Genomic DNA, 27,455 nt, shown 5'->3' on the forward strand with positions numbered 1-27,455 from the left:
AGGCATGTCTGAAAAATTAATACACTCACTCTGTCTTACTATTACTGCCTTGTGAATTTATAATGGCTACAATTGGGATGTCACAACGCCTCACTGCTGTGTCACGTCCGTAACGTTTTAAAGTTTAAGTTTATGTCATATAATAATTACAAATACAAATAACTTGAAACTTAATATACAAAGCCAAATATGTATGTTGATGATTTTAAACAACAATCCATCTCACTTATTTGCTCTGAACAACCATAATAATTCGTTACGGGCGTGACAGTTTTAAGCACGTAATAGTGAATCATGTATCACAGACGCAGATGACATGTTGTGATCTGTTTTAAATATAACATTTTATAAATGACTAACACAATTAATAACAAATTATGAGAACGTCGATATCATAGGGATATACAGATCGCCACACTGTTATTGTGCTTGCAGCATTCGAATAGCGTTCATCTGATTGTTTACGTCCTACCTTAAAAGGCAAGCCTCTCTAGTTGATGCATTTTCCCTCGCTTTCTTGCCCGTGTCCTGAGAGACACTAGCCGGGTTTCCATCCAAAATTGCGAATTTAGTTAATGCGCAAAATTGGAATATCGCATGCATAAAACATTTGCGAATAAGCACCGTTTCCATCCAACTAGTCAACCGTCACTTCCTAATAAACTGCCACTAAATATCAGTAAGAAAAGTAAGAGAAGTCACTGAATATAATAATTTTCATAATACTTGCGCAAGGAGACGATTACGAAACACATTAAATGCGGTGCTTTTGTGGATGCCTGCTGTTTGGGAAACACAGTCGTGATAGTTCTAAGAGGCAATTACAGAAATACTTTGACGACTTTGCTCAGGCATTTAAGAATGACCATCACAACATTTCTGATGCTGTGTAACAAGATCATTACTCTAGTTAGTCAGGTTACGCCGTCTCTTAGTGCAATTACGTGACTTTTGGGAGGAATTTATTCGGCAAATGCATTTCCATCTCCCATTATTCGCATTAACCCTTTTTCGCAAAAAAGAAAAACCACCTCAAGCGAGCGTAAAAACTTTTTTGCAAATTAAGGGTTTTTAATTCGAAATTTGCCGTTTCCATCACTCGTTTCTGATGCGAAACTTCAAAATGCGAATAAAACCAGAGTGATGGAAACCCGCTTAATGTTGATCTTAACGCGATATCCGCGCTCCAAACGCGCCACATGCGCATCTTTAAAAGTACACAGAAAGCGAGCATATTCACGCTCTAAACGCGCCGCATGCGCATCTTTAAAAGTACACAGAAAGCGAGCATATTCGCGCTCTAAACGCGCCGCATGCGCATCTTTAAAAGTACACAGAAAGCGAGCATATTCGCGCTCCAAACGCGCCACATGCGCATCTTTAAAAGTACACAGAAAGCGAGCATATTCGCGCTCTAAACGCGCCGCATGCGCATCTTTAAAAGTACACAGAAAGCGAGCATATTCGCGCTCTAAACGCGCCGCATGTGCATCTTTAAAAAGGCGAGCATATTCGCGCGCCTCTATAGCAGATCTTTGAAAGGACAATGAACGCGAGATTATCCACGCAAACGCCGCCACTCCGTCACGGTCTCCTTGAACGCAGACGCTGGTTACACATTAATAATATGTGAAACCATATAATTTGAAGTGTAGCTGTTTTGTATGAAGTTGATGAATTTTGCAGCCGAATCTACTGATATCTCGGAGGACAACATCCGATATCCATTTGAAGTCTCTGATTGTGGTTGTAAAGCATTTGTTCATGATTTTCCATAGTCGGGTAAGTGCCGGTTTCAGAGCTGTCACGACCGTAACGGAGATATGTCACGGGCGTAACTTTGTTTTTTCCTTATGAATGCAAACACATTTATTAAAACAAAATCAATATTTCATGTTATATAAAGAGCCATCCCTTCTCCATTTGTTGCGTGTTATTGCACCACATGCCTTAATGACAAAATTGACTTCAGATGCACATGGATTTGATCATTGTGGTCGAAATTAAATATTGCTGAAAATAAAACCGCAAGGATACTGGTCAATTTATTTGCAAGCGACGGTGGATGAGTTCTTGTCAGTAAGTGACACTTGTGCTCAGAACAATGTTAGAAAAGGGACTTCAGCACCCATACCAGTGCCTGAAGGACCATTTAAACACCTGGTAATGGACTATGTAGACATGTTAAAATCAGTCAAGAGGAAAAAGGTACATGTTAGTGATGATAGACAGATTCAGTAGATGGGTGGAAGCTGTGCCATCTGCAGACCAGGGCTCTGGGAATGTAATCAAATTTCTCACAAGAGAAGTAATTCCTCGATTTGGAATACCATCTGAAATAAGTTCGGTATTTGGATCAACTCAACTCACTCAACTCAACTTTATTTATATAGCGCGCTTTTACAATTTTCATTGTTACAAAGCAGCTGTACATGAGACATATTGACTATAAGCAAAATAATTAAAGTTGTACCTGCAGAAACAAGAAAAGGTTGAAAACACAGAAGACAGACATACCCACATACAAAACACTCCACACACACAATATGCACACGTACTAACACACATAGACATAGAGACACACACACACACACACGGATGTGCACGCGCACACACACACACACACACACAACACACACACACGTACGTACACAGACAAGTACGCACACACACACACACACACACACACACACGCTCAGTCAGAGCACACATTTAGGATAAAGGAGAGAGAAGCACAGGTCAAATATAACAGACTATAAATTCCTATATGCAATATTAATTAAGTAAAACTTTAAAATTCTAAATCAGCGTTTATTCAACAAACGGTAAAAACTGTGTTGCAACAATTGCACAACAAACAAAGACTAGGGTGTGTCTACTACCCCCAATCGCAAGGGATGGTTGAGAAGGCCAATGGGACTTTGAAAGCAAAGATCACTAAAATCTGTGCAGAAACAAAATTGAATTGGGTAGATGCCCAACCATTAACACTAATGAACTATCATATGCAAACAAACAGGATTACGAATTTGACTCCACATGAGATGCTCACAGGTAGACCAATGCCAGTGCCTTATTTAAGAGGCCCTTATGATTGACCATCTCTGGAGCAGTTACAAGTTGAATTGAAAACATACATGCAACAATTAACTGCTATACATGAAGCTACAGTATATATTCACAGGAGCAGAGACGGGGACCCAGAGAGGACGAGGAAGCTCCGTGTGCAATAGTTCCTGGGGATCAGGTTGTATCTGAGAGTCTTCAGACGGAGGTGGAATGAGCCATGGAGATAGGGCCCTTATATAGTTGTAAGATCGACACCAACAGCGGTACAAGTAGAGGGGAGCACAACCTGGTACCATCTGAATCACTGTACCAGAGTTCCACGACTACGACAGAGAGGTGCTGAACCAGCTGGTAAACGGGGAAGCAGAAGAGCAGTCTGACACATCAGAAGAGAGTCAGAGACAGGATGATAGTCAGACCCCCGAGGGAGTTCCAGAGAGAACCCCAGAGAGACATGGGGCAGAGGCAAGAGAGCAGGAGACTCTCCCAGAGCTCAGGCCAGAGTACAAGCAGAAGCCACAGCAGGAGGCGTTGGAACAGGAGTCAGTCGAGCCAGCGCAGTCCGACCCAGAGCCGGCCACAGAGCAGGAACGCCCAGCAGAATCATGTATCATGGTATCAGGGATGCGTATGATCCTGACGTTCATGGAGAACATAGTACAGCACGAGCTAGCGAACATCGACAGGAGGCAGAGACGGCCCAGCCAACCATCGTCGAGCCACAGTCAGGACATCCTGATCATAGCACTGCTGCTGATGACTACTGAACACTCTGCCGCAAGCACAAGGTCAAGTGACCATGCAGGATTATTGCTTGAGGAATTGCTGGCCGAAGGAATCCCAGACATTAACCCCACAGGAATCGACTGGTCACCATCAGATTTTGGAATGCCTTAATGAGTTGCTACCTTATGAGAGACTTTTGGATATTGTCATGCACAACAAGTGGTATGAATGGGCCAGTTTCACAGTCAGACAAACACAACTAGTCAACTGTGTGTTTTGTACACCATCGTCATTGAGCAAACTAACTGTAGTGCCGAATCCATATGACTATAGACACTGCGCAAAGTATTACAGCAAACATTGTGACAAGAGAAGAAACACTGTTCCTTTTTGTCATGCAGAATGCTTGGCACTCACAGGGCGCAAAAATAGGGAAAAATATTACACACATTCACTGTAAGGAGAGGAGTGTGCAAGCATTAATGTAAATCTTCCAACAACTATGATTGAAGTTCCTGCTGTTTATGATGTAGATTATACACTGAATTATGAATGCCTTAATGGTACGAACAAGCAGGATGGGAATGATGTGGGCGTTTTCACAGGAAATTGTATAACTATCTGGCACTTAGATAATGATATGAGAGGTCAAAAAGATATTAAGAGAAATTGGTCAAATAAGTATGCGTCAGCCACATTAGCGGATAACTATAAAGTAATGAGTTGGGAAGCTTTTGAAAATATGACGATTGGATGGCCACTGATTGAATCTTATAAAAACCAGGTTAATGCTATAGCTGATTATTTTTGGTTATGTGGGGATAACAAGTTGAGACCAACATTGCCAAAAAACTGGAAGGGCATATGTGCCAGGATAAAATTGATACAAGACGTTGCTTGCTATAATTGCATGGCACCCTGATAACCCTGAATACAGCAAAACAGAACACCACAGAGTGAAACGAGCTTACCAAGCTGACCCAGATGTTTACCTAGATAACATTGGTCAACCTAGAAATATCCCACATAAATATAAAGCAAGAGATGAGGTTAAATCTGGGTTTGAATCCATACTCATTTGGATAACTCCTAATAAAAATACAGAATGGATCGATTACCTATACTATAATCAACAGAGGTTCATAAACTACACTAAGGATGCATTAGAGGCCCTTGGAGAGCAATTGGCTCCAACAAGTAAAATGCCTTGGCAAAATAGACAAGCCTTAAATTGGTTATTGTCTGAAGAAGGAGGTGTCTGCGTAATGTTTGGTGATGACGGCTGTACTTATATCCCCAACAATACTGCCCCTGGTGGATCTTTCACTAAAGCCATGGAAAGATTGCAAAAATTAAGAGATGAAGTAACTGCTAATGCTGGGTCTGACGCACAATTTGGAACATGGTTTGACTCAATATTTGGATCCTAGCGGTCATGGTTGGCAAAAATAGGGATGATAATTGTCATCGCATTAGTAGTTTTTGCTATTTTGTTTTGTTGTGTTTTCCCCTTCTTCAGATCCCCTTTAGTTCGTGCCACTGCGAAACAAATGACTGTTCGAACAGGTTTAAATGTACATCACAAAGTCGACACTGATGCCTATATGTTAAATATGGTAATGGCCCTAGACGAACGTCAATAATATGAAATAGGTCCCCTAATCCCCTAGAAAAAGCCCAGTATATCTGTGTTTGTTGTTTAATGTTGTCCCTCTATGTCGTATTGTCGAAAATCTTCTGTGCAGGTGCCGTTGCAGAGAAGGTCTCCAGTGCAAAGCAGCACCATGGCTCAAGGCCAGAGAGCAGCCCAACCAAAAACGAAAACACAACCCTTTGAACAGGCCAAGACCGGGGTGTTCCAGAGCAGGAGTTTTCTGCTCAGAATGACATCACGGCACACATTACACGAGGGGAGATCAAACTACCACCAAACGGTGTCTTCCACTACAGGAAGAAGAGTATTCACAGAACCGACCCCCTCACTGGAATGAGAGAGTGGTGCTGCACCCTGCACGAAATTGGTACGCCAGACAACTGCTAGGACGAACTGCACAACAGATACTGGAACAGGAACCAGCAGTTCTGGCCGTGGGACATTCAGTCGCTATACCGGCCTACTATAACATCCAGGAATAACTGTTTTCTTTTTCTTCTCACAACCTGGACAACGACCAGTTATACATCGAGCAAAGAAAGTTTTGACAACTACATGTCATACCTTACCTATCATGGATTGGGAATACGAGTGCATGAATTACCCAGCGAACTAGAACTGTTGAGTAGGAGCACAAGGGCAAAGTGCCAGTGGAAGAACCACCTTCTTTTAGTGAGGGTGGGGGCCACTTACTGGACGAACATACGTATCTTAAAGATATGGGTTAGCCTCTAGTGACTCCTTCAGTGACCTCAACCATTCAATAGAACAAAACTTTACAAATTCTGTATGCACTGAAAATTGGGCTGAGGACGTCTGTGCACTCGCTTGAGGAATATGTGATTAATGTCAGCAGCCTTTGAACAGTTTGCTGAGAAGTTCAGGCCTTATCATACAGACAACACCCCACACCGAAAACCACCCGCAGACCGAATAAAAGGGACATCGCTTTATTTTTCATCTCGAGATCAGTATGCCGTGTTATCAAGAACTGGTGAACTCTGGTTATGTGTCTGCATTTCAAGAACAAAGACGAGTTGAACTACAAGGGCCACAGACAGACACACTGAGACTGCTGTCACATGATAATGCTATACTGGCTGTGGATTTTACTTCAACACAGGATGACCCATGGATACAACATCCTGAAAGGAGACCAAGTTGGACTTTAACTGTGTGCACTCAATATTTGTTGGACACAACTTGTTGAATACAAGTTGGACTTTAGTACAAGGATTTGTACAAGGATTTTGAAATTCAAACCACATAATTGTCATACACGATTTAAAGCAGAATCCAGATTAAAACCAGGTCAGTGGATGATTTTTCCTTACCACACTGAAGTATATGAATTGAATTGAACCTTAGCAAATACCAGTATGGAGCGTGGAAAACACCCATGGCATCCTATGAGATTATATGGACTATGTGGAATTCGAGGCACAACGTCACTACTGATTATTTTGACCTGTATAAGTATTCTACCCATTATAATGAGAAAAGACATAGAGACAGTCTCGCGGCATAGAGACAGTTGTTCCCCTCCCTCTCACCAACGACGCAGCGCGGGAGACCACCCAGACCAAACGCCAGGCCCAGCTTTAGCCTAGCAGCTCTACCACCCCGTTTCCTCTCCTTCTTCACCGTTTCCTTAGAGCACACGAAGTAACCACACAGGGGGATATGTTATGAAGAGAGGCGGCAGCAAGCTGGTAGCTGCAACCGACACACCGATGGTGTAGCCAACATCCATCGATTTCCCGATGTTAAGGAGCATCTGGCGGTCGTAAACAAACAAAGTAGTAACATGTTGGAGCAACGCCATGACAAATTAATGGGAAGAAAAAAACAACTGAAGACAAACAAAGAAACAAACGAAGGAACAGAAGGCAAGCCATGCACACCGGCGCCATCTTGTGATCCAAAGAGGAACTACGAGGATTACGACTTGCTGCTCTCCGGAATCGTTTGGTAGTGGACCAACTCACTGAGGCACAAGGAGGCGTTTGTGCTATGGTAGGAGAAACTTGTTGCACGTACATTCCAGACAATGACGCGGATGGACATCTTATCGAACAAGGAATACAAAATATCACAATGCTATCTACAGTGATAGCAAAGGATGAAGTAGATTCAGATACTTCCGTCTGGGACTGGTTCAACAACATGTTCCCCAAACTACATAACATACTGATCTTGGCGACCTGTATTCTGTCACCAATTCTGTTACTACTGTGTTTTTGGCCATGTATAATGCGGGTTATTAAACGAGTTATATCACCTGCTCCTCCACAACAGATGATTGTTTATTCAGTCAGTGATGAACGCATCTATGAAAATGACTAGACAGGTCATTGTTATAATGTAATGGGTTACAAGCAGGTGTTGCCCGTGTCACGAGATAACCTAGGCAGTTGAGAAGGATTTTATTTTTAGGGATGTAACGATTCACTCAGCTCACGATGCGAGTCACGATTCTGATCTCACGATGCGATTTATTCACGATTTACTCACGATTTATTTTTACAAAATGAGTTGAAACAATGAAATGAACAACTTCCCTTGCATTATTTCTTAAATGCTTCACGTTTCTTTGTATAATAAAATAATGTTTTATTTCAAATAACAAAACTAAACTGCAATTTTATAACAAATTAATAATAGAAAAAGTCTCTTTAATATAAACAAACTAATACTGTCTGAACTTTTCTTGGATTTTTTTGCATTTAAGAAATACCAGCATGTCCACGTTTAGATTTGCAGTGAAAATAGCGGCCCCTGCTGTTCAAAAAAATGTATTGCGATTCAGTTCACACCTCACCCGATTTGAATCGTCACTCATTATAACCGATTTTCAACCGGCTCACGGTGAATCGTTACATCCCTATTTATTTTACTACAGCTTGCATAACTAAAATAACTACTTAAGAAGTTTCTTGTTCACATTGATTCACTCTGCTCACGCACACATATTTTGAACATGTATAACAACACTTGCTTACGTTATTGGCAGCACCACATATTAAATATCTCACTCACTTTGTAGTATGTATTCCTCTTGAGTAAGTGATAAATTCATCAAATATGGGCCTCTTAAGGAGCCCCAAAGCGGGGAATATACAGTGAGGGAAATAAGTATTTGATCCCTGCTGATTTTGTAAGTTTGCCTACTTACAAACAAATGAAGGGTCTATAATTTTTATGGTGGGTTTATTTTAACTGATAGACACAGAATATAAAAAAAATCAGGGGGAAAAAATGTTATATAAAGGTTATAAATTGATTTGCATTTCAGTCAGTGAAATAAGTATTTGATCCCCTACCAACTAGCAAGAATTCTGGCTCCACAGATTGGTTATGTGCCTATATGGACCACAGATTAGTCCTGTCACTTTAAGAAAGTACTCCTAAATCAGCTTGTTATGTATATAAAAGATGCCTGCCAATTTGTTTACCCTTCATTTGTTTGTAAGTAGGCAAACTTACAAAATCAGCAGGGAATCAAATACTTATTTCCCTCACTGTATTGTGTAATTTCTCACAGATATACAATATATTTTACATGCACGGAGCACTAGTATTCAGATATACAATATATTTTACATGCACTGGGCACTAGTATTCAGATATACAATATATTTTACATGCACTGGGCACTGGTATTCACCACAGTTATTACACACCTAAATAAATATATTGTGTAATTTCTCACACATATACGATATATTTACATGCCCTGGGCACTGGTCTTCACCACAGTAATTACACACCTAAATAATACCTAAACAATATTAAGAAGTATTCATAGGAACATTAGTTAACATGAATATATCAGTAGGACGATCCAAAATCACACTTATCCAAAGATGATTGTATACACAAGGATTTATTGTCATGATTCAATGACTTAATTTTACAATTTACATTGCCCCAGGCAATCTCCCTCCCAAACAGATAACTGCTCCTTAAGAGCAATATTCCACTTCCACTACTCCTGTAGTGTGCACTATAGTGCCTTATTATATCTACATTTTATTTATACATGTATATAACACTACCTCGACTTACTACATTATCCATTTGCACAAGTGTACATACAATCTGTTAATATGTATATTCTACTATATACTACCCTGTACAATGTCTCTTATATGTTATTATCCCCCATTTTCTGTAAAATAGTCTTTATTTTATATATGCATATTTTAGAATCTTTTAGACTTTAAATCTTATTATATTTGTATAGTCATTGTGTTGAATGTCTGTACTAGAAGCTTCCAACACCAAAGAAAATTCCTTGTGTGTGCAAGCACACTTGGCAATAAAGCTCTTCTGATTCTGATATATTTGATGAATAATTTTTCACATAAATGCAATTTATATAATTTTAAGCATGTTTAGAGCACATTTGAGCACCTTGAACAACCAGTAATGTCTGAGGTAAAAGGTTTTGAGGCCTAGAGTTTAAGACTTTAAGGCCTACAAAGTGAACCAACCTTTGTTCAGAAGCTTGCGTAAACTCTGGGTACTTTCCACTGTTATGAGTATCCATGGTAATGGTCCAGTAATATTGATAAAAACCTGTTTTTCTGTAGCATTTGGAGACTGGTATACCATTGTGTGTACATTTATTTGAATACTACCTATTGTGTGTAAATTTATTTTTAAAAAATAATTACGATTGGTCTGCCACAGATAGAACCATAACCTGTTGCTTAGGAAATAAGCGTGGTGGACTAGAAGGATTGGCTAAAGGAAATAAGAGATAACAGGACCTTAACTGATTGGTAAAGGGTGGAGAACGCCCTTTGAAGTTTGTGTATAACTCATGATGCAAAATGCTGTTTCTTCAGATGGTTTGAGGACATCTCACTTTGTTGGCTCGAGCAAATAAAGTTTAACTCTCTTGACACCTGGACCTTCTTTGTTTGTGAATTTTTTTTCAAAGTGTTTAGACTGATTTTCCTCACCACTTGCACAGATTCTGTCACATTCCCTTGTGGGTATATCATTTTAAATAATTGTTTACTTTTATTCTTTTGTGTATATGCTTATTATATAATTAGGAACCAAATCAAGTACCAATGCTAGCCAAATGATCATGTAAATGTTTCTTTCTAGTTCCTGTCTCACATTAATGTGAAAGAAATAGGCAAGGTAACTAAAGCTATCAGGTCACTCTTAATGCCTTTTGTTCCTTAACTTTTTTGTAGCTCAGTGGTTAGAGCATGGCACTAACAATGCCAAGTTCATGGGTTTGATCCCAGGGATTGCACATAATTAAAAACAAATGTATATTATAATGCAATGCAATTCGCTTAGGATAAAAGCGTCTGCCAAATGCATAAATGTAAATGTTCCATTGTCAGTGGCCATCTGCTCATGACCCAGTCAAAGGTCCGATTGAGAGTTATGTTGATTGAATTTGGAGGTTGGTAAAACTCCAGAATTTGGAGTGGGCTTGCTACTTCCCCTCCATGTATTGTTTCTTTGTTTTTCATTTGAGATGACTGCCCCCCTCAAATGGCTATAAGTATTTTCATTGTAAGTCAGACTTCATGACTGCAGCATCCGAGCGTTACACTCTGACGCTACAATAAAGACTACTCAAGGAAATCCAAGTATCCTGGCCTTCACTGGAAAAAAATTATGACAACCTTTTTGACTGGAGGCTCTCGACAGTTTAAGGTTTCTTGGTTTTAACATCAGGCGATTCTACAAATGTAAGCAATTGGGATGAATGGTGTTTCAAACTATCCAGATTAAAGTAACGATTGTTAAAGGAAAAAAATAATGCTGTCACCTGTGCTATAGTAGCCAGGTCCCCTGCTTTCTGTTTCCAAATGTGACATAATGGCTCATATTTCCTGTGAAAACCGACCTGACCAACCAAATTATAAATTGTGATAATCTCATGATTATTTTCTCTTTATAAGATTACTGTTGTGAATCAGAGTAAGGCCCAGTGACTTATGAAGTTGTCCAATAGTTGATTACTGTTTATTATTATTAAAATTACAGATTGCAATTTAAAGGGCTTTAAATTTAAGAGGAAAGTGGCAAAAAAATAATTTAAAAAACATCAGAAAATAACAAACTACAAATATAGCTGCAAGAATCAATTACAGGGTCAAGCCCTACAAAGGCACAAAAGGAAATATATGCTGTCATGTCTGATATTGTAGACAAAGTTTTGTGTCAATACTTAAAAGTATCGTGAAGATACAGCCATATGACCCTTTAGTATGCTAACTTTCAAATTTGTTGACACTGTATAGACGGTTTTAAAGAAACAACACAAACAAACATTATTGCGCGCGCATGCATGCTTTTGTGACAACATTCTTTAAAACAAGTTATTTTGTGTTCTGCAGAAGAAAGAAAGTCATACAGGTTCATTTATTTTCATTTTGGGTGAACTATCACTTTAACTTCCGGTTATCTCCCAGTTGCACGGATTGCTTCCATTGTTATGCCTCATTTGAAAGTCGCTTTGGATAAAAGTGTCTGCTTAGTGATTTGATAGTTAATGTAATTTACTTGTTTACATTTACATTAAGTTAAAAGAATGTCTAGCCACCATATTTTGGGTTACCTGTACAAGAACCGTTACTTGGCTAAATTTAAATGCGTTACACGACCATTCAACAAATTGTTAAAATTAATATACAGTAAAATTCAACAAATAGTGTTATTAAATACAATTATTATACAATAAAATGTTAATATAAATCAATATTAATATAAATTCAGTAAAATATAAATAGTTAAAGGAACAATACAGCGTTTTTGGGAGGATCTATTGACAGAAATGCAATATAATATACAAAACTATTTCTTCAGAGGTGTTGTAGAGACTTAGAGGGGCCTGGATTTAGGTTGGTGCTCTCACCGAAAGTGTTGATAACCCCTTTTGTTTATCCATGGGATATTTACGACTCCTAAGCTTCAAAGCAAGCAATAGGTAATGTTAGAAATCTCTCTGTTTTGTCTCACCTGTAGTTTATCCAGAGAAACTTCTCTGACAAAACTATACTAAACTGTCATTTTCTATAAATATATGTAAATATCTATGTTATATGTTGGCGCTCTTACCATTTTAAATAATCTGTAACTGTTAAATAGGCAAGTTTTAATTCAGGCTTTGTTTGTATTCGTACATCCGAATGAATCATGACTTGATGCAATTCAAATCTACCATATTTGATATTTAAATGTTTGTCTTTAAAATTCCTCCTTGTTTATATACAGGTGCTGGTCATATAATTAGAATATCATCAAAAAGTTGATTTATTTCACTAATTCCATTCAAAAAGTGAAACTTGTATATTATATTCATTCATTACACACAGACTGATATATTTCAAATGTTTATTTCTTTTAATTTGATGATTATAACTGACAACTAATGAAAATCCCAAATTCAGTATCTCAGAAAATTAGAATATTACTTCAGACCAATACAAAGAAAGGATTTTTAGAAATCTTGGCCAACTGAAAAGTATGAACATGAAAAGTATGAGCATGTACAGCACTCAATACTTAGTTGGGGCTCCTTTTGCCTGAATTACTGCAGAAATGCGGCGTGGCATGGAGTGGATCAGTCTGTGGCACTGCTCAGGTGTTATGAGAGTCCAGGTTGCTCTGATAGTGGCCTTCAGCTCTTCTGCATTGTTGGGTCTGGCATATCGCATCTTCCTCTTCACAATACCCCATAGATTTTCTATGGGGTTAAGGTCAGGCGAGTTTGCTGGCCAATTAAGAACAGGGATACCATGGTCCTTAAACCAGGTACTGGTAGCTTTGGCACTGTGTGCAGGTGCCAAGTCCTGTTGGAAAATGAAATCTGCATCTCCATAAAGTTGGTCGGCAGCAGGAAGCATGAAGTGCTCTAAAACTTCCTGGTATACGGCTGCATTGACCTTGGACCTCAGAAAACACAGTGGACCAACACCAGCAGATGACATGGCACCCCAAACCATCACTGACTGTGGAAACTTTACACTGGACCTCAAGCAACATGGATTCTGTGCCTCTCCTCTCTTCCTCCAGACTCTGGGACCCTGATTTCCAAAGGAAATGCAAAATTTACTTTCATCAGAGAACATAACTTTGGACCACTCAGCAGCAGTCCAGTCCTTTTTGTCTTTAGCCCAGGCGAGACGCTTCTGATGCTTCCTGCTGCTGACCAACTTTATGGAGATGCAGATTTAATTTTCCAACAGGACTTGGCACCTGCACACAGTGCCAAAGCTACCAGTACCTGGTTTAAGGACCATGGTATCCCTGTTCTTAATTGGCCAGCAAACTCGCCTGACCTTAACCCATAGAAAATCTATGGGGTATTGTGAAGAGGAAGATGCGATATGCCAGACCCAACAATGCAGAAGAGCTGAAAACCACTATCAGAGCAACCTGGGCTTTCATAACACCTGAGCAGTGCCACAGACTGATCCACTCCATGCCACGCCGCATTGCTGCAGTAATTCAGGCAAAAGGAGCCCCAACTAAGTATTGAGTGCTGTACATGCTCATACTTTTCATGTTCATACTTTTCAGTTGGCCAAGATTTCTAAAAATCCTTTCTTTGTATTGGTCTTAAGTAATATTCTAATTTTCTGAGATACTGAGTTTGGGATTTTCATTAGTTGTCAGTTATAATCATCAAATTAAAAGAAATAAACATTTGAAATATATCAGTCTGTGTGTAATGAATGAATATAATATACAAGTTTCACTTTGTGAATGGAATTAGTGAAATAAATCAACTTTTTGATGATATTCTAATTATATGACCAGCACCTGTATATTGTGTGACCGTAGAACACTTTATTTTCATTATGTTATAATTTGGACTGGTATTTTTGTAAATTTGCTAGGAGGTCATAAAGATTCAAATTAGCTGTTGAGTGGACAAAGAACCTCTTACTTGCTCAACTCTGATTGGTCAATTCAAACTCAGGTGGGCATGCCCTCTCATGAAGTTAAATATTGAGCCTGCTCTGAAAACAAGGCTTGGCCTTTTTGCTCTATACCTGCCCTCATCAGAAACTGGTTCGTGGAGTCTCTTCGGAGACTGCCCTTTTCCCCCCACTGGGGGGGGAAGACGGAACACAATGGACTTCTGCTGCCTCACACACCTTGATGAGCCACGCGGCTGTTCACGAGGCCCGAAACTTTCCAGCTGGTCTGCATTCTGAAACCTTTTGAACAATTCCATCTCTACACGCGCATACGGATATTGGTCCAGCACAGAGCTTGCAAGTATCCGATTCTATATATAGAATAGCTGCGTTAAGTTTGTACCTCTTTGTTAAAGATGATTTTTATTGGTGTTCAGAAATCGCTGCCATGCTCTCTCTCTCTCTCTCTCTCTCTCTCTCTCTCTCTCTCTTCTCACTCTTTCTCTCGCCGCGCTCCCTAGCGCGTTTGTGTTTCATTGTTTTGTTTGTGTTTATGCGATCGTCATTATGTTTACCATGTAGAGTAGAGTTTAATAAACAACCATATATATTGTAACAAGGAAGGCGGGACAAGAGCCGCGAGGCAACGAGGCGGGACAAGAGCCCCGAGGGAACGAGGCGGGACAAGAGCCCCGAGGGAACGAGGCGGGACAAGAGCCGCGAGGCAGTGAGGCGGGGCTGGTGGTGTGAGTGATAGTGGGAATCAGCTGTGCGCACACCGGTCCCGCATGTCTCACAGAGGAGATCGGGAGCATAAGAGGACGAGCGACAGGACTACGGACGAGAGAGGACCGGGCCCGGACATGTGTTAAGTTTTATTTATGTTTGTGTGGCCGGCAGTCTACCGTGAGGTGGCTGTCGGCCCTTTTACTTTCGTGTTATTGTTTGTTTATTTTGATTAAAGTTTTTGAATGTTTGCCAGTTCCCGCCTCCTTCCTTCCCTACTTTGAACTGTATTACATATATATTCACCTGTAAGGGGTTTTCTGTGTTCAGCTCATATACTTGGTCACTTAAACTGTGTTTGATTTACATTACCTTTGCTCTAAATCCTGTTTGGTAAAGTCACGTTACTTATGGCCATGAGATAATGTAAAGTATATTCGCTGGACGAATGCATACAAGTATTGTTATGCTTTATATTACTAATCAGAGACTGTAAAATATTTTATTTCTATTTCCAAATAATCGCACCAACAGTTGTCTCCTTCTCACCAAGCTTCTGTCTGTAGCCTATTCAAGGTTTGTGCAGGTCTACAATCTTGTCCCTGACATCCTTTAAAACCTATTTGGTCTTGACCATGGGAGTGGAGAGGTTGAAATGGAAGATACAGATTCTGTTGGCAGGCATCTTTTATATACATAACAAGCTGACTTAGGAGTACTTTCTTAAAATGACAGGACTAATCTGCGGTCCATATAGGCACATAACCAATCTGTCGAGCCAGAATTCTTGCTAGTTGGTAGGGGATCAAATACTTATTTCACTGACTGAAATGCAAATCAATTTATAACCTTTATATAACCTTTTTTCCACTGATTTTTTAAAATATTCTGTCTCTATCAGTTAAAATAAACCCACCATAAAAATTATAGACCCTTCATTTCTTTGTAAGCAGGCAAACTAACAAAATTAGCAGGGGATCAAATAATTATTTCCCTCACTGTATATCCCTCACTTGTGACAAATGTATGCAAATTAGCACATTTTAATTAATTAATGCCTGATTTGCATATCATAGCGGCGATTCTGATCACGTTATTTATTTTACTGTAATCAGCTGTCGTTTCTCCATTAAGTTAGCATTTATGCCAATGATATAGTGCCTTAGCTAAATTTTTAGATAACTTATTAGCTCATAAGTGATGGGTGTTAGCAAAACAAATCAACAATATTTTCGTTGTCTTTTGGATAATTGGCTGTGAAATCGAGTCACAGGTAACTAGTCAGTTCATCACCATTCACCTCCACACCAAGACAAACGCTACTGGGAAGGAGGGAAGGCTTTAGTTCTGCTCTCTGCCTGTCTGTGATGTCACAATCAAGTGTGCTACACAGCTGTACTGTGCTGCTCGTGCACGCTATGCGTGGCGACACGGATGGGAGAAAGACATCGGAACTCTACAGTCTCAACTAGGGCTGCAACAACCAATCGATAAAATCGTTAATAATCGATAATGAAATTCGTTGTCAACGAATTTCTTTTTTCGATTAGTTGGTCTGTGACGTCACTTGCGAGCTGCGCAGTTACAAATCAAGCACGTCTTCTTCCCTTTTAAAATTACCGTTTTAGATGTGTCTCTCCGTGCAGCATGAGCTGCGCAGTTTTAAATGTCAGACGTGGTTCTCCGTGGATGCGTCTCTTCGTGCAGCGCGAGATGCGCAGTTTTAAAGTCACACGTGTCTCCGTGCTGCACGAGGTTCGCAGTTTGAAAGTCACACGTGTCTCTCCGTGCAGCGCTAGGTACGCAGTTTTAAAGTCAGATGTGTCTCTCCGTGGATGCGTCTCCGTGCAGCACAAGTTGCGCAGTTTTAAAGTCAGACGTGTCTCTCGGTGCATGCGTCTCTCCGTGCAGCGCGAGGTGCGTAGTTTGAAAGTCACACGTGTCTCTCCGTGCAGCGCGAGGTACGCAGTTTTAAAGTCAGACGTGTCTCTCCGTGGATGCGTCTCTCCATGCGGCACATGTTGCGCAGTTTTAAAGTCAGACGTGTCTCTCTGTGGATGCGTCTCTCCGTGCAGCACATGTTGCGCAGTTTTAAAGTCAGACGTGTCTCTCTGTGGATGCGTCTCTCCATGCGGCACATGTTGCGCAGTTTTAAAGTCAGACGTGTCTCTCTGTGGATGCGTCTCTCCGTGCAGCACGAGGTGCGCGGTTTTAAAGTCCGACGTGTTCTGCATGCATCTCTTCAAGCTGCGCAGTTTTAAAGTTTAAAGGGAGAGGTGTTTTAAATGACAAAATTAAAGATTATATTAGTAAAACCCAATTTGTGGCTTTTGCACTTTGCAAAGTACATATTAGGCTAAATACCCTGATTTGGTGGTTTATTTAGTTCAGAGGTGGGTAACGAAGTACATTTACTTGAGTACTGTACTTAAGTACACTTTTTGAGTATTTGTACTTAAGTATTACTTTTTCTGTTTACTTTTTACTGTACTTCACTACATTTGAATGACAAATATCTCACTTTTCATGGCACAAAAAAAAAATTCCTTGGGCTACCCTCCCCTCGCTCCCACGTTTGGGAGAGACTATTGTCAGTTGCTTCTAATATGACACACATGAATCAACTCACCAGGCGTGTTAATTATGGAGACATTCACAACATTTTGGGAGAAGGCTAATGAGTTCAGTTGTGTATACTTTTCCCATATCTGATTTACTTATTATAAGCAAAAGATGTAATTACATTTTATCCGATTAATCGAAAAAATAATCGCTCAACTAATCGATTATCAAAATAATCGTTAGTTGCAGCCCTAGTCTCAACATTTCCCAACCTGACTTTTATTTCTTTGACAGGGAAAGCTGTGCGCACACATATATTCGTAAAAAAAAATCCCCAGAAAAAATGGCAGCATTTAACCGTACTTCAATTAAAAACTAAGCAAAAAACAACTGCAAAATCGTGTGCATTTTATTTTTGATTTATCGTGCGAACCTAATTCAAAATGGATGAAAAGACTCCAGGTCTAAGAGGTTTTTGTAGGTGCTGGGATTAAACATAAGCCTAAACGATTCTATACATGTATGTGAAATGTAGAGCTTGGGGCACTCATTTGAAACGTTGTAGATCAGAGGTTTTCAAAGTGTGGGGCATGTCAAGGGAGGCTGGTGAAAATGTGTAATATACTGTATGTATGCACTTTTTTAATGTACTGTATACATACAGGCAGGGGCATAATTTCCACTGGGGACAGGGGGGACATGTCCCCTCACTTTTCAAAATCCCGTTCGTGTCCCTCTCACTTTCAAATTTGTCTGTAATGATTTTTTAACCACACGCCGTCATCGCCACGGAGAAGTACTAGGACCGTGCAGGACACAGAGAGTCTGCCTGCCTGTGTCGATGTGCGCGTCGCGTGCACACTAAAAATAGATCACTGAAAGATTGTTTTCAATCACGTGATTTTGAAAGAAATTTGTTTTTACGTGGTCGCTGTTTCGGTAGGCTATGTTAAGCGGTTTCCTTATAATGGACTTCTATGGGGAAGAAACGCAACGCATGATTTATTACTTTTTTCGTTTGATAAGGACTCATTATTTTAATAGCAGCTAGTGTTTATTATGGGAGGCAAATCCTGCCAAATTTAAATAAATAAATTAAACGATGAAAATGAAAACCAGATTAGCAATTTCATTATACACAACTGCGTGCACAATATGTGCCAAAATGAAAAATAAAATGAAATTATTTTATTTTCATTTTCATTTTTACACTGACAATGCGTTGTCCCTCTCAAATTGAAAAAGAAAATACAATTGGTGATTTGACATTTCATTTTCACTAAAATCTCGAGGCAAGACTGCCAATTTGAAAATGAAAAGGCAAATGTGAAAAATAAATTGTAAAAACATTTTTTACAAAGGTTTTATTAATGTTCACGCAATAATACTGACACAATTCAAATTAAAATGTAAACTTTGATTTTCATTTTATTTTCTCTTCTCTTTCATTTCATTTTCATTTTCGTTTTCATTTTCTTGTTCACAGTCATGCAAATTACATGTTAATTAGTGGGTGTGGACGAGCGTCTGCATTACTGGGAACGCCCACAAAAAACGTCATATCCGTTTATTCGAACGAACGTGTGTAGACCTTGTCAGGCGCTTGGCCTTAGCGCTTTGTAATGATCACGATGACTGTGCCTGGTGCAATACCGAAAGTTGTTGTGTGGTGTTCTGCATCTCTGATAAGTTAACAGACGAACAAACTAAAGCATTGGAGAGCACATTAATACGCACAGCACTATTAATTGATTCGAATGTTTATTTTTTGTCCCACGGCGCGGTGACACAGGCCTGCACTTATAAGTGTTGTAGGTATTAGATGTTTTTTGGTATGACAGCTGAACTTCAAGGAATTTAAACAGGCGCATCATTTAAAGCATGCATTCATAACATAGTGCAGCACTTTGTATAACGATTGGCTCATAATCATAATGAATGAAGTACGCGGGGCTGATTTAAACACATATGAGCCTCTCTTGTGATACCATAAGCGAATTGGTCTGTGCACAGCGCGCGTGAGGTTAAACACATCTTATCAACCTCAAACCGAACATTACGATGGATTCTATTGTGCTGAGAAAGATCGCTTTGTTTATGTTTTCTTAAAAGCAGTCACAGTGTAATGACGATAGCGTGCTCGGGTGCGGATGGTAATGTACAGTGTGAGCGCAGGTCAGCGGCGGAGTGGGGACAATCGCGCTCCGGCATGTTTCAGGGCACACTAGAGATACGGGCTCTCCAATGCTTTAGTTTGTTCGTCTGTTAACTTATCAGAGATGCAGTACACCACACAACAATTTTCGGTATTGCACCAGGAACAGTCATCATCATCATTACAAAGCGCTAAGGCCAAGCGCCTGACAAGGTCTACACACGTTCGTTCGAATAAACGGATATGACGTTTTTTGTGGGCGTTCCCAGTAATGCAGACGCTCGTCTACACCCACTAATTAACATGTAATTTGCATGACCGTGAACAAGAAAAAGAAAACGAAAATGAAATAGAGAAGAGAAAATAAAATAAAATGAAAATCAAAGTTTACATTTTAATTTGAATTGTGTCAGTATTATTGCGTGAACATTAATAAAACCTTTGTAAAAAATGTTTTTACAATTTCTTTTTCACATTTGCCTTTTCATTTTCATATTGGCAGTCTTGCCTCAAGATTTTAGTGAAAATGAAATGTCAAATCACCAATTGTATTTTCTTTTTCAATTTGACAGGGACAACGCATTGTCAGTGTAAAAATGAAAATGAAAATAAAATAATTTCATTTTATTTTTCATTTTGGCACATATTGTGCATGCAGTTGTGTATAATGAAATTGCTAATCTGGTTTTCATTTTCATTTTCATCGTTTAATTTATTTATTTAAATTTGGCAGGATTTGCCTCCCATAGTTTATGACAAGGCTTGACAAAAACGTGGGCTTCCCTGGTCGTGGTTTAGGTACATTAAACCTTGTTATGCATTTTAGAAAGTCATCCGGCTCGTCTCCTTCCGACCGCAGTTTCAGGTTTACAAGCCATGTTTTCCTCCGTTTCTCAGTCAATACTCGCATTTTTCCCCCTTCAGGAACATCAACTTTTGCTACACAATAAAAACACCTTTTGGTTTCATGGTTTAATCAATCAAAAACAAAGCAAAACATTGGTATTTTGAATGTGTGATAGGATTCAAATCAAAAACATTTTCCCCCATTTTCTGCCCCCCCCCACTTCTCAAAGCAAAGTTACACCCTTGCATACAGGGCACCACCATCCATGCAAATATGTAGCAAATAAAATACGGGCTTGACTTGTTTGTCTTGGTTGCTGGCTCATACAGACATTATTAAAGCTGTAACTGGACTATGTGTGAACATAACATATTCAGATTTACACCAGCAAGTAAAAATGATTGTCGATCTCAAACATTCACAGTCAGGGATATAAATTAGGCTACATTCACACTAAGTAGTAGACATGATGATCTTTGCATAATAATTAATAAATCAAATGTTCTGACTGTTGGAAAATTATTGCAGTTTCAAATAGCTATGTTCTGTTCTTTCAATATGGAACCATCATCCACATTCATATAACCAATTTGCAGTAAATATGTTATATATTTTCAATAGAGCACAATGAAATGAAAGATTATTCACCAATGATCTGCTGACTGCAGCTGTGAATGAGTGTTTGTTCTGGCAGGTCCAAACCCCCTTCCCATGAGGAGAGACTGTCTCCTTTACCAGAAACATTCAACGCAGTCTGTCAAAACACAAGAGATCAACATTAGAGCCATGCACTGGGAAATGAAGCAGAATTTTATTCTATGCATTTTATCTGTATTTGAATTTTTATTTCATTATTTTATGTACTTTATTCACTTATTACACTCATAATGACAGGGTGGACAGCAATTTTAGGGACACGTGAAAAATGCTTAATATTATCATGAAAATAGAATATAAATCATCAAAAAAAACACTTTTCTCGAATAACTTGTTGTGGACAATAAGAATATTAAAAATATACATTTACATGTTATGTAATATTTAAATTGTATGTAATATATTCACTTATTACACTCAAGTTAGCTGACCAGTGTGTGAAACATGCCAAAATCACCTAAATCGAATCAAAGAAAGTGGTATAAAATGAGAAGAAAAAAAATTACGTAGTTTATTATGTTGGCTTGACAGAGCCAACATACTGTTCTTTGTTCTAAGCTTATTATTATGTTGGCTTGACAGAGCCAACATACTGATCTTGTATCTAAGCTTATTATGTTGGCTTGACAGAGCCAACATACTGTTCTTGTATCTAAGCTTATTATGTTGGCTTGACAGAGCCAACATACTGTTCTTGTATCTAAGCTTATTATGTTGGCTTGACAGAGCCAACATATTGTTCTTGTATCTAAGCTTATTACTATTCTGCTTCTTCTTCTTATCCCCAAAGTTTCTGACTGCTACTCCTCCTAGAGCTTTCAAGCTACATCCACCAAACTTTCCACAAACCTTCAGTCTGGTCTGACATGAGTTGCTAAATCTTTTCTAACTGATCCGGGTTCTGGTTTTCGAAAACCGGACTCTCAAAACCACCTAATTTCCCATAGACTTAACATTGCGACAAAATTTGACGGCTCATAACTCAAAGTGAGGATGTTGTAGAAACTTGCGAGTTACCACGTTTGAAGAGTCTGGCAGGCTCTGTAAGAACTTACCTCACAATGGGGTGTATGTTGCACCCCTGGGGTGTAAGAGCCACCCAAAATTCCCCATTGACTTATAATGGGACAGGAAATATGTCCATATAAGGCGTTATAACTGTCCCGTGTTGAATAACTTCGCAGTACAACCACTTAGAAATAAGGGGGTGGGCTCATTTGGCTCAGGCAACCAATCAGTATCCCTGAAACTTCATTAAGCTATGAAGCCACGCCCATAGCAACAAAACATGTTAACTTAGCAACCATTTAACAAGACCTATAACTCTACATCAGAACATCGTAGAGACATGGGGGGTGGTTTGTTTCACTTGGGACTTAAAGCATCATCAATTGGTTTCTACTAGGCCACGCCCATAGCAACCAAACAGGTTAGCCTAGCAACCATTTAGCAATACCTATATCTCAACTCAACTCAACTCAACTTTATTTATATAGCGCTTTTACAATTTTCATTGTTACAAAGCAGCTGCACATGAGACACATTGACTACAAGCAAAACAATCAAAGTTGTACCTGCAAAAACAAGAAAAGGTTGAAAACACAGAAGACAGACACACCCACACACAAAACACTCCACACACAGAACACGCACACGCACCAACACACACAGACACAGAGACACACACACACACGGATGCGCACGCACACACACACAACACACACACACACACGTACGTACACAGACAAGTACGCACACACACACACGCTCAGTGAGAGCACACATTTAGGATAAAGGAGAGAGAAGCACAGGTCAAATATAACAGATAATAAATTCCTATATGCAATATTAATTAAGTAAAACTTTAAAATTCTAAAGCAGCCCCCCCGGTCAGGCAGATAGTGCAAAAACAGTACGCACCAGAACATCATATCTCTGCATCAGAACATCATAGAGACACGGGGGTTGGTTCGTTTCACTCATAGTTTAGAGTATCTTCAACTGAGATATGCTAAGTCACGCCCATAGCAACCAGACAGGTTAGCCTAGCAACAGTTTAGCAATACCTACATCTCTGCATCAGAACATCATAGAGACACGGGGGTTGGCTCGTTTCACTCATAGCTTAGAGTGTCATCAATTGGCAGATGCTAAGCCATGCCCATGGTAACCAAACAGGCTAGCCTAGCAACCGTTTAGCAATACCTGTATCTATGCATCAGAACATCATAGAGACACAGAGGTTGGTTCGTTTCACTCATAGCTTAGAGTATCATCAAATGGCAGATGCTAAGCCACGCCCATAGTAACCAAACAGGTTAGCCTTGCAACCGTTATGCAATACCTATAACTCTGCATCAGAACATCGTAGAGACATGGGGGTTGGTTTGTTTCAATTAGGACTTGAAGCATCATTAATTGCCTTCTGCTAAGCCACGCCCATAGTAACCAAACAGGTTAGCCTAGCAACCGTTTTGCAATACCTATATCCCTGCATCAGAACATCGTACAGACACGGGAGTTTGTTCATTTCACTCATATCTAAGAGCATCATCAATTGGCATATACAAAGCCACACCCATAGCAACCAAACAGGTTAACCTAGCAACCGTTTAGCAAAACCTATATCTCTGAATCAGAACATCGTAGAGACACGGGAGTTGGTTCATTTGACTCATAGCTTAGAGCATCATCAATTGGCATATACACCAAGCCAAACCCATAGCAACCAAACAGGTTAGCCTAGCAACCGTTAAGCAAAACCTATATCTCTACATCAGAACATCGTAGAGACACGGGAGTTTGTTCGTTTCACTCATGGCTTGGAGTATCATACTAGGAACATGCTAATCGCGTTGGCATCATGCTAGCAAACATGCTAATCTCGTTAACATCATGCTAGCAACACGGTAATCGCATTCACATCATGTTAGCAACATGCTTATTGCGTTAGCATCTTGTTAGCAAACATGCTAATAGTGTTAGCGTCATGCTTGCAAACATGCTAATCATGCTAGCAAACATGCTAATCATGCTAGTAACATGCTAATAATGCTAACAACATACTAAGCCCGGTTTTTACACACTGGGGTTACATTATTTATTCCATCATGTTAGAAAAAGGTTAACGATAAAACCTTTCAAACTATTTCAAACTCTTCAGGACAGGCTTTGTCAAGCCAACATAAAGTTTGTACCCAAACTTACCTATCTAGTTATTTATTGTAGTTGTGTGTAAATATTTGGACATTTATATTAAAACCTCAGATTGTCATTATTGTGCATTATGTTCATGATGGCTCAGTTATTCTGATGAGGACACCAAAGGCACTTTATAGTGATATTGATCCAGCTACATTCTTTGTCCAGTTGCAGTTCAACAAGGCTTCAGCAAAGTAATTGTATGTAATCCCAACAGGTCTTTAAGCTTGGGCGAAAAAAAACACAGTATGGGTATTGTTGGCCTGCTATAAAAAAAACACCAGTATGGGTATTGTTAGCCTGCTGCCGCTGCAAAAAAACAAACCATTAAAACCATAAGAAAATCCATTTTTAGTGTGTTTGGGCATTAATCTAATATGAATTGTCACGGCCTTGGTCTGGTCGTGGTATTATCTGCACATGGGTTGTGTTGTTGTTGTAGAGCACGTGGCATCCGCGTGCTCGGTGTCTGCGTATTTTACCCCGCCCTCGTGTCTCCTTAGGCTTCCCCGCACTGGTGATTTTGCACCTACACGCCCGCTGACTCATTACTCATTAAGCACTCGTTCTCATAACTACCTCACACCTGCCAACCTTTTCCTTCGCATTATGTTTTCCCCTTATATTTCCTCAGTGTCTCTGGTCTGTTGTCTGATCGTTGCTTGTTTGTAGCCAGTTTCAGACTGCCCCAGACGTAGCTGCGGCTCGTCTGTAGAAGTTTAGTTCTCTTTGTTGTGTCATAGTCTTGGATACCGTCTTGTCTCGTCAAGTGAAGTTTCTCTCTCTCCTGTTACCTCATCCGTCTTCCTGTTTCCCGGCAGCTCTCGTTGGCATTCACCTCGACCTCTACCCATCGCAGGCAGCTACCCGCATGCGGAGTCCAGATTCCATTCCTCGTCGTGGTCGACCTCCAGATTGTCAGCACGGGTCCCAGGCCGAGTGAGGTCCCCAGGCACTTCCCTCCACGTCTTATTGTCGGAGACCTATCCTCAGCCCGAGTCGCCGTGTTCATCCCTTCTGGGGACTCCAGTTCCCACCACCGCGGACAGCACGTTCGCGGTTGGGTTTTGTTCTATTGACTGCTGCCTGTATTTAATCAATTCCTTCGGATTTCACCGCACTTGGGTCGTCCTGTATTTCTGTCATGACAGAACGATCAGACCAAATGCACGACCCAGCGGGACAGGACAGTCCACCCATCTCAGCCGTGACGCTGGCAGGACTGCCACTTTTCACCGTCACCCACACCACTCCTCACGTAAGCTTATTTCTGTCGGGTAATCATTGTGAGAAGATTAAGTTGTACATCCTCGATTCCCCCACAACCCCGTTAGTATTAGGGCATCCGTGGTTGTCACAGCATAATCCTCACATTGATTGGGTTAACACTTCTATTTTAGCATGGCGCCCTGCTTGTCATGTGTCTTGTCTTGGTCCTGCTCCCTCTCCTGTTTCTGTGTCTCCTATGTTGCAGGTGGATATCGCTGACTTGACCGGGGTTCCGGAGGAATACCATGATCTGCGCACCGTGTTCTGCAAGTCCCGTGCCACGTCCCTCCCTCCTCACCGTCCTTACGACTGTGCCATTGACTTACTCCCGGGCACTTCTCCGCCCAAGGGTCAGTTATTTTCCTTTTCGGCTCCGGAAAAAGAGGCCATGGAGAAATATATTTGCAGCTCGTTGAATGCCGGGCTCATCCGCCCCTCCTCCTCACCAGCCGGTGCGGGGTTCTTCTTCGTGCAGAAGAAGGACGGCTCCCTACATCCTTGTATCGATTATTGAGGTTTGAACGAGATTACGGTAAAGAATAAATACCCCTTACCATTAATGTTGTCTGCCTTCGAACTTCTACAGGGAGCTGTAGAAGGGACCTCCGCAACGCATACCACCTGGTTCGCATCCGCGAGGGGGACGAGTGGAAGACGGCCTTCAACACGCCATCGGGACATTACGAGTATTTGGTTCTTCCGTTTGGACTGACCAATGCTCCGGCCGTCTTCCAGGGCCTCATTAATGACGTGCTGGGCGACATGATTAACCGCTTTGTCTTCGTGTACCTGGATGACATTCTGATTTTCTCTCCTTCTCCCCAGGAACACACCCAACACGTCAGAGAGGTTCTCCGGCGTCTTCTCGAGAACCAATTGTTTGTCAAAGCGGAGAAGTGCGAATTCCACTACGATACTGTTTTGTTCCTCGGCCATGTGATCTCACCTCGAGGCATGGGACCGGACGATCCTAAGGTTAAGGCTGTCGCCGCATGGCCAGTTCCCGACTCTCGTAAGGCTCTGCAGCGGTTCCTGGGATTCGCTAACTTTTACAGGCGTTTCGTCCAGGGTTTCGGGGCCAAGTGGCCGCACCGCTTACGGCGTTGATCACCACCAAGATCTCGTTCGCTTGGAACTCACTCGCGCAGATAGCGTTTGATAAACTTAAGTCCCGATTTATCTCTGCTCCTGTGCTCTGTTTTCCAGATCCTGATCGCCAGTTCATTATCGAGGTCGACGCCTCTGATGTCGGAGTAGGCGCAGTCTTGTCCCAACGTGCCAGTCATGATGAGAAGGTGCACCCCTGCGCCTTCTCCCACCGCCTTAGCCCCGCCGAACGGAATTATGATATAGGCAACAGAGAGTTGCTGGCGGTTCGGCTAGCCTTGGGAGAGTGGCGCCACTGGTTGGAGGGAGCGTCGCAGCCATTCTTGGTCTGGACGGACCATAAGAACCTGGAGTATGTCCGTTCAGCCAAGAGACTGAACTCTCCTCAGGCCCGCTGGGCACTGTTCTTTGGCAGATTCCGCTTCACCCTGTCATACCGGCCTGGCTCCAAGAATGTCAAGCCGGACGCTCTCTCCCGACTTTTCGAGGGACCAGGCAGTGAGAGACCCGTCGACTCCATCCTCCCCCGGGAGAGGGTCGTCGGGGCTCTTGTCTGGGAGGTTGATCGGCGGGTGGAGG

General features: G+C 40.8%; 1 protein-coding gene across 3 annotated transcripts in view; it reads right to left on the reverse strand.

Annotated features, from left to right (window-relative positions):
* Window positions 1–27,455, reverse strand: part of tbc1d23 (TBC1 domain family, member 23) — a 521,932-nt gene that overhangs the window by 446,944 nt on the left and 47,533 nt on the right. For all 3 annotated transcript variants that reach the window (XM_057337199.1, XM_057337198.1, XM_057337197.1), the window contains exon 3: window positions 21,291–21,396. In XM_057337199.1, the coding sequence (XP_057193182.1) occupies window positions 21,291–21,396 (106 nt within the window). The remainder of the gene's footprint in view (window positions 1–21,290; window positions 21,397–27,455) is intronic.

The sequence above is a fragment of the Triplophysa rosa genome, linkage group LG7 (genome assembly GCF_024868665.1).
Source record: "Triplophysa rosa linkage group LG7, Trosa_1v2, whole genome shotgun sequence".
Taxonomy (NCBI): domain Eukaryota; kingdom Metazoa; phylum Chordata; class Actinopteri; order Cypriniformes; family Nemacheilidae; genus Triplophysa; species Triplophysa rosa.